General features: G+C 36.8%; 1 protein-coding gene across 3 annotated transcripts in view; it reads left to right on the forward strand.

The window, feature by feature from the left end:
• The window catches only part of DENR (density regulated re-initiation and release factor), a 14,074-nt gene extending 6,063 nt beyond the window's left edge, over positions 1–8,011 (forward strand). For all 3 annotated transcript variants that reach the window (XM_040443975.1, XM_040443974.1, XM_040443976.1), the window contains 6 exons: positions 233–252; positions 959–1,043; positions 2,782–2,865; positions 5,135–5,251; positions 6,153–6,292; positions 6,400–8,011. In XM_040443975.1, the coding sequence (XP_040299909.1) occupies positions 233–252; positions 959–1,043; positions 2,782–2,865; positions 5,135–5,251; positions 6,153–6,292; positions 6,400–6,444 (491 nt within the window). In that variant the 3' untranslated portion in view covers positions 6,445–8,011. The remainder of the gene's footprint in view (positions 1–232; positions 253–958; positions 1,044–2,781; positions 2,866–5,134; positions 5,252–6,152; positions 6,293–6,399) is intronic.
• Positions 8,012–8,995: the final 984 nt, after the last annotated feature.

Here is an 8,995-nt window from a genome sequence, read left to right on the forward strand (position 1 = left end):
AAATAAAAAAAAAAAAAAAAAAAAATAAAAAAAAAATTTTTTTTAATTATGGTCCTTTTTCCCTAAAAAAAAAAAAAAAAAAAGCATGGGTGGTATTCGAAAAGTGGTTCAGAATTATAGGAAAAAGTAGAAATGAAGCATTTTGTCAAATTTAAAATAAAAGTTACGATGCGCCCTGTGTGTTTATATATATTTAAATTTTCTAATCTTTCTTTTCTCTGCATTTCCCCAGTCTGCTCATTACCAACAGAGGTAAGTTCTTTTAAAATTCTTTTGTTTCTTTAACTTCTGCATTTGAGGTTATTGACTTTAGAGCTAGCCTGAGAGCTTTTTTTAATTTTTCATTTTCTATCATTTAATTGTAGAGTTTCAGCTTTTTGTAGAGAACTGAATGATTTTATGGTCTTACAAATTGTTTTCTTTAGACTTTGAATCATATGTGTACATCCCTTGCACTTGACTAGACAGTTTGGACTTTTCTATGGAACTCATGAATCATTAGCTAATAAAGCAAGGGTAGCCTTAAAGCCAGAATCTGATGTCTAAGCGGAGGAGAGCATAAATTAAATTATGTATAAGATTTTCTGTTAGTAAGTTTCTGAGTCAGGCTCTGTGGGCAAGTCACAGAAATAGTGAGACACCTGTGTGCCCAAAGCAAAAATAAGCATGCTTGTTTTTGTCTGTTTGCTCCTTTTTCTAATGGCCCTTCTGTTTGATGGAGAGAAAATAAAGTACCGCAGTGAGGAGGTGCCTAATCCTTTTTAAATTCTAATTTCTTATGGGGCATTTCCTGGTGGAACACCGAATTCCTGTGGATAAGATGTCAGGTGGGAGTAGTTAGTTTCATCCTTCTTAATATAGCAACTTTAGGAAATGACTTTTAATTAAAATGTACTGGTTGACTGAAAATGTTCTGTTGTGACTCAGTTTGTTCTCCTCCCCTCCCTGCCTCCCTCAGTACTGTGAATATATGCCTGATGTCGCTAAATGTCGACAGTGGTTAGAGAAGAATTTTCCAAATGAGTTTGCAAAACTTACTGTAGGTATGAGCATTTTTTTCTTTCATCAAAACTTCTGTACCTGAAACAAATGCACATAAGGCATTATTATAAAGATATGAACGAGCTCCTTTAGTAGGAGATTACAAAATTGTATTTATAGCTATTGGCTTTAAAACCACTTTACATTCTTGGGTTAAAATTTCTTATATAGAATCACACACTGTTTCATGTGTCTTATCTCTCACAGATAGTTTAGAACAACTTTCTTATAACAAGAGTAATAGTTTAGGGGCATATGTATTTTCACTCCTTCATTTAACAAATTATTTCTTGTGAGCATACTATATACTACACATTGTCTAGATGCTGAGGATAAAGCAGTAAACAAAAGCTCTACTCTTTGGAAATGATATTCTAGAAGGGTAAAACAAGACAAAATAAGTATGTTAAATAGTGATAAGTAGGGAATGGGGAGATAAGAATTGTTGGGAAGGGAATCTGAAATTTTAGGTGGGGGCAGAGAAGATTTTGCTGAAAAGACGGCATTTGAACAAAGACCTAAAGGAAGGGAGGGAGTGAGTCATTTGGATATCCGGGAGAACATTCCAGGTGCAGTGCAAGTGCAAAGTCCCTAAGGCAAGAGCTTACCTGTCATATTCAGGAAACATCAAGGAGCTTGTGTCTTGTCTGGAGCTTATGGAAGGAGGGGAAGGAGGGTCAGAGATGAAGTCAGAGAAGTAATGGAGGACCACACCTTCGACGCCAAGTCTTGGCTTTCATTCAGAATCAGATGAGCTATTGGAGAGATCTGAACGGAAGAGCAGTAAGGTCTAACTTTTGTTCAGCGTCATCTCTTAGGCTGCTGTGCTAAAGAATAGACTGAAGAGGGCACAGGCAGGTAAGAGGCCGTGGCAATGATCAGGTCGGGAGACCATGATGACCTGACCAGAATGGTAGTGGTGGAGGTGGTGAAAAGTGGTCAGATTCTCAATATGTTTTGGAGGTAGAGCTGACAGGGTTTTTTGATGTGTTACATGTGGGATGTGAGAAAAGGAGGCATCCAGGGTTTTGGCAACTAGAAAAATGGGAGTTGCTGTTGCCAGAGGAAAGGAAGCCTGCAGAGGAACAGATTTCTTCATTTTGTTCAAATGTTGGCTTCTGTTACAAGATTGCTGGAAATGAAGGCAGTGGCAGGAAGAAGGGAAAGCCTGGGCTGGGAATAGGCCTATCAGATGTACTGACGTTATTCCATTGTTTGCTGTTTTGATTTTCCGATTGTTTCCAAGACGCACAATCCCTAAGGCCCTTTTGGATAGTAGCTACATAGTCATTGTCCGTGGTTGGAGAAGAACCCTAAAGTTGGTTGTTACAGTCAGTCTGCATGGTCATGGTCAGCCCTGGACATGAGCTGTGTAGGTCATGATATGACTTGAGGAGGGAGTCGTCTTACTCAGGATCAGACTTCCTGTTACCTAGATAGTATGTTTAGATGCTAAACACTCCTGCAGGGTCTGAGTGTTTTATGCTGCTTTCATGTGGCTAAAAGGATCCTAATCCTCTCACGTCCAAGACTTTATTTTGTCTTCTATCACCATACACTTTACCATAATGACCAGAATTAGACTCGATAAGAAGTTAGCAGTATAATCATTTGCTTTATAAATGACATGCTCGGTTGTTGGCAAGATGCCTTAATTGTATAAGAAGTTGCTCAGAATTGATGTTTTAAGGTTATTTTAAAGTCATTGTTAATCCTTTTGGATTTAATTGTTAAATCTAGAAAATTCGCCCAAACAAGAATCTGGAATTAGTGAGGGTCAAGGCACAGCAGGGGAAGAAGAAGAGAAGAAAAAGCAGAAGAGAGGTAAGGCCTAAATCTGTGGCGTGATTTATATAAACATACCTTTCCTCTACTAGAGGAAATATGAAATGAAGACAGTCCCAAAGGCAGCAATACCTACCTGCTATTTTAGTTCCATATGTATACCCTACAGAATGAGACAGAATCATATTCTCAAGATTACTGGATGTCATATGATTTGGGCTTTATCAGTAAATTGGACCTACGAAAACATGCTTTATTTGCTGCGTACATATGTAAAAAGCAATCAACCACCTTGTTTATGACTTGAAAACTTTGTTACCTTTGTATTCTATTTAGTTGGAGTGAGGATGTTTATAAAAGATTTTATTCTCTCATGTCAGCTCAGTTGAATTAAAAAAAATTTTTTTTAATGTTTATTTATCTTGAGAAAGAGAGACAGTGTGTGAGTGGGGGAGGGGCAGAGAGGGAGACACAGAATCTGAAACAGGGTCCAGGCTCCTAACTGTCAGCACAGAGCCCTACACAGGGCTTGAACTCACAAACTGTGAGATCATGACCTGAGCCGAAGTCTGACGCTTAACTGACTGAACCACCTAGGCGCCCCTGAATTTTTTTTAAAACAACTGTTGCATATACTTATTTCTCCTCCTTGTAAAATGAATTCCTGTACTCTGGATCTTGTCCCTGCCTGTTTCTTCTTCCTTAATTATTCTCCCCTGTGACTAAAATTAGCTTATTAATAAGGACTTTGCATCTTTCAAGAAAAATTCCCTCAAAAGTCCATGTTGTTACCTTATTCCTTGCCCTGCCCTTCTTAGCCAGACTTCTTTAGTAAGACTGGACTCACATCCTTGCTCTTCTGTCCCTCATTGTTCATGCCTCATTCCATCCTAAGCTGACTGTCACGCTGCTGAAATTCCTCTAATAGGGGTCATCAGTGGCTCAGTAATTGCTAACCAAAAAGAGTGTTCGAGCACACACTTCTTGAAATGCTGTATGTACTGCCTTTGTTTTTGTGATAGACTTCTTTCTTCATTCTCCCTGTCACTCCTCTTTGGTCTTCTATACAGACTTCTTATCTGTCCCTAAAGAGCTGTATTTCCCAGGATCCTGTCCTCATACCTTCTCATTCTGCAGTTTTCTCCCTGAGTGATTCTTTCACATCCCTCACTGCTGACACCACTCCACACTTGAAATTCCTGTATCTCTAGTACGCTTGAAATTCCTGGCCTCTGTCTCTAGACTGGCAATGTGCATGGTCCCACAGGCATCTCAAAAGCAGTATGCCAAAAAACCTTACTAAGTCCCAAATCTATGTGTTTTGGTTAATGACAGCATACTTTATCCAGTCATCTGAGCCAGAAACCTGAGACTCCTCTTGGGTCCTCTTTACTCCTTTTAGTCATTTCTAAATTCTGTTGTGTTTCTTCTCCTTAGTCTCTTTATCCTGTGCCTAGTCACCATTGCTGTTATCACTACTTTGTTAGATTTTGATTAATTTTCATCTGAACTAATGTAGGAGCCTCTAGTGGCCTCCCTGTCAGCCTTACTCTTCAAACGCTCACGCTCCACACTGTAGATTGATCTCATAAAACCTAAATCTGGTAATTTGACTCCTCTATAGTTGTTCAGTGGCTTTTCTTCTGCTTCGATATAAAGTCTAGTAACAGCTTCTTGCACTAGTCCTTTAATGACCGGTAGGTTATCTTTTGCTTTTCTGGCTTTATCTGCAACACGTTCGTAAGCATCCTTCATCAGGACAATCGTAGTTCTCAAATATAATGCCTTCTCTTATCTTTGTACTTGCTCCTTTCTTCTGGGGTTCCTTTTTTACTGTGTCTCTCCAGCCCTTCTGCTTTCATCTGGACAGTTCTTATTCTATAAGAATTTAAATGCCATTTCTTCTCAGAAACCATTTCTGTCCTCTGGAAGCATAGTAAGCCATTCCTCTGCAAAGCTATGGTAGTGCAGTATTCATGGATCCTATTATAGTATATATCAGGTTGCAGTACTTATTAAGCTTTTTTTGTCTCCCTTCACTAGACTGAGAGTCCCTGGAGGGCAGGGACTGTGTTTTCTTCTGTTCATCTTTGTGTTCTCAGCCCTTAATACAGTGCTTGGCTGGCACATATTAATTAGTTAGTATTTATTGGATGAATACTCATGCATGTATTTATTAGTTTTGTATTAGAAGAAGAAACTTTAGAAATTAATATTTGGTATCTTGAAAATTAACAAACTTAGAGACAGTATTCTGTATGTTAAACACGAAACAATTAATGCTGAGCTCTTTTTTTAATAAATAAAGGTGGAAGGGGTCAAATAAAGCAAAAAAAGAAGACTGTACCACAAAAGGTTACGATAGCCAAAATTCCCAGAGCAAAGAAGAAATATGTAACAAGAGTATGTGGCCTTGCAACTTTTGGTGAGTTAAGTATGTTTAAGATGTGTGAACTATCTTCTCTCTTGCTCTCTGCCTCCTTCCCTCCCTCTCCCTGTCTTTATCTTGCTCTTTCTGTCTCTTTCTCTGTTACCATCCGACATCATGAAAATTTCACAGATCTATTTTTTGCTAAGAAGATACAAAATGAGATTTTGCATTTCTAACTATAGCTCCAAAATCAAATTTTGAAGAAATTTAAAAATCTTTTGCAGAGGGGACTAGTTTAACTTTTTCCTTCCCAGAATTCCTGCTTGGGCACATTTTATGTGGAGTGAGAAGGGCTAGGTAGGATATCTTTTGAAGCCTATCAGTATTGCGCCTCCGTCCCTGCAGGCTTGGATGGCAAAGAGTAGCAAAATGGCTCGTGCCCTCTGGGAATGACAGTAGAGGGTGAGGGAAGGTGGATATTGGCCCAGTGTCCTGCTTCAGAGCTTCTCGTGGAGGCCTTGAATGAACAGCAAAATTGTAAACCAGAGTCCCTTCTTGGGACAGCGCAGGTTAAAAAACAATCATGAGATAGTAGGTTTGTTTCCCTGCTGTAAATTTTTGTCTTGTAAAAAGGGATAAACAAAGGAACTTTGTTGTACTTGGAAATGTACGTATAATGCTTGGAATCAATGTGTTCCTGGATTTATTTGGGTCTTACTATATGAGTTACGAAAAATGCTGTTTTTATGTACTGAAGCTTTATTTGACCTTGAAAATAATGAGTTGAGTTGTTAGGACCACTGCCTATGGCAGTTTGTAATTCTGAAAGGAATACAAAACCCATCAAGGTGATCTGTTTTATGAATTTAAGATGAAGATTAAATTTGAAAATGGAAAAATGTCTTTGATACGATTCCAATTATAGTCTTGCTATTTCTTTTTTTATAAATAACAGAAATTGATCTAAAAGAAGCACAAAGATTTTTTGCTCAAAAATTCTCCTGTGGTGCCTCAGTGACAGGAGAGGATGAAATCATCATTCAGGGAGACTTTACAGATGACATAATTGATGTCATTCAGGAAAAATGGCCAGAGGTGAGTAGGTAGAATGTGTGCATCTGTGGAAATAAGTTTTTAAAGCAAGATTCTTCCGTGTTATTTGATACCACAATTCACGAGATGTAATTATTTGTGTTTTATAGGTGGATGATGATAGCATCGAAGATCTTGGAGAAGTAAAGAAGTGATTTTGAAAATTTGTCTCTATTTAATGATTTGAACTGAGAGTTGATATGGCCAAAGGGAGAGAGGCCTTTTAAAAATATATATATTTATCCTACAGTAAAACTGTAGACTACCCTCACCCTTGGCATTTTCACTGTTCTGTATAAGGCTGCTTGTTTTTTTTATTGCCAAAGTCTAATAAACAGGGGAGACTGTCATGCTTATGCATGAAATAGAATTTAGTCAAATAAAAATTTTTGGTCATTTGGTACTGACTTTTCTCTTTCTCTTTTTAACTTTTAGTTTTGGAAAAACTAGATTTTTTGTGCAAAGCTTTTCTGTTTCTTATCTTAAAATAATCATGATTTAATGAGTTAATTTTCTTAAAAATAGTCGTGATTTAATTAAATCATGATTTAAAGCCGCGTAATGTTTTAAAGAATTTGAATTTTGGCTTCATCACCATTAATGATTGTCTCCTTGCTTCTTTGGTGTGATAGTTTTGAGATGCTTGGGCATCAAATAGATTTGTGGTTGAATTTGCTTCATTGTTACCAACCAAGTCCACTCTGTGGTCACATTAACTTAATGTTGGTAGGAGTTGTTCAGTTCTGGAGATTATTTGGTAAAGTATACTAAAGCCTTAAAACCATCTGCAGTCTGATCCAGTAAGCCACTTAGTTGACATTATCCTAAAGATAGAATCATTCTTGCTTAGAACTGTGGGTGAGGGTGTTCATCGCAATGTTACTCATAGAAAAATTGCAACTGATATAAATGAACAATTGGGAAATGGTTAGAGAATGAAGGTGCACCATATGATAGAATTTTCATATATTTTTAAATATTTTCCAAGAATACTTCGGAAACATGTTTGGTGATGTTAAGTAGGGGGTCAGATCCCAAATCCATTTTATACATGATCACCATTGTTTGGAGTGAAAGACCATTCAGAGATGCTGCAAGTTCTTGTTCTAGCTATAAATTCTGAGAATAAAATTCTACCCAATTAAAAAGAATATACACCCATGCTCTCTCTCTCTATATAGGTAGTCTGGGAAATAACAATTGAAATGAGTCTTTCTCAAGAGAAACAGTGACAACGAATTTTAATGAATGCACTAAATGAATTTAAACTTTGTTTTTATAAAGGTCTTAAGTCAGGTGCTACAAATTGAAAAGAAGACTCCTGGTATTTTAAATTGCTATGGACACCTTTAAGAAATTTAGAACCCATTGTTTATTGTCCTGCAAATTACAACTTTGAATGAATGAGTGGGTTTTTTTAAATAATTAAAATCTCAGAAAAATGTGTAATAAAGATGCAAATTAAGAAAATGAAATTCTGCATTAACTGTGAATTTTACTAAATATGAGTATCTGATGAAGCAAATTTATCCATCAAGACCATTTGGTATGTGTTGTGTATGCTGTTGGTGCTGGAAGACGTCTATGTGCCTGTATCAACCATGTGACTTCATGTAAAGATTCTCAATGTTCACAGTTCTTGGCAAATGCAGTTTTAATCCATATAAAGCCAGCAGTGGATGTTACTGCAGGATAATGGAGGATTAAAATTGTCCTTGTGTATAACATGTGTGAATCTTTTCCTTCAACCAGAAATTTAAAATGCAGCATTAGTTTACTCTCTGGTTAAAATATACTGAATTCAAGGATTGACTTTGATTCATTCTCTTTATGTATTATGTAAATGTTTTCACTGTCTAGTATTTTTAGAAAAAAGAATACTAACCTTTAAACAGCCTTATGTTATAATTGTAAAAGACTTACCACAATTAAGCTGGCAGTGTAAATGCAAACCCAGCTTTGATATATAGTATTTTATTCATTAAAAAAAGCATAGATGCTGGCAATAAGTGATGTTTACATTGTTTTAGTTATCTCATAGAAGCCTCAGTAAATCAGCTGTTGCTTAAGATAAAATACATGGTAGCTTTCTCACTGATAGTTAAAAAGTTGATAAATTACTGTTTTAAAGATGAATTCTAGTTTTTAGATCCTGTTTCTTCTAAATTACTTAGGATATCTGGTAGGGAGACTGGAATGAGTCTGTTTAGTTCATCAGTTAGAATTAGACTGAGTATAAAATCAGATGCAGTATAATTCTTGGAGCTTTCATAAAACGTCATTTTTTGAAATTCTATCCTCAAAGGTCTTTTCTGTTTTAAAGAAAACCTATGGGAGTAAATATTGAGATTTTTGATGTGCAACTAGTCACCATACTCCTCTCACCACAATGAATTTATTTACTAATCTCAAGGTGAGCTTCATTTTTTTCTCCTTTATGTACATAACCTTTTTTTTTTTAAAGATTTTATTTCTTTAGAGCACGTGAATGGGGAAGAGGGAGAGAATCTTGAGCAGGCTCTATGCTCAGTGGAACCCAATGCGGGGCTCAATCCCACAACCCTGGGATCATGACCTGAGCCAAAATCAAGAGTTAGACACTTAACTAATTGAGCCAACCAGGTGTCCCTTAAGATTTTATTTTTAAGTAATCTCTGCACCCAATGTGGGGCCCAAACTCACAACCCCAAGATCAAGAGTTGCATG

The sequence above is a fragment of the Herpailurus yagouaroundi genome, unplaced genomic scaffold, assembly GCF_014898765.1.
Source record: "Herpailurus yagouaroundi ecotype Mexico unplaced genomic scaffold, PumYag 191, whole genome shotgun sequence".
In the NCBI taxonomy this organism is placed as follows: Eukaryota; Metazoa; Chordata; class Mammalia; order Carnivora; family Felidae; genus Herpailurus; species Herpailurus yagouaroundi.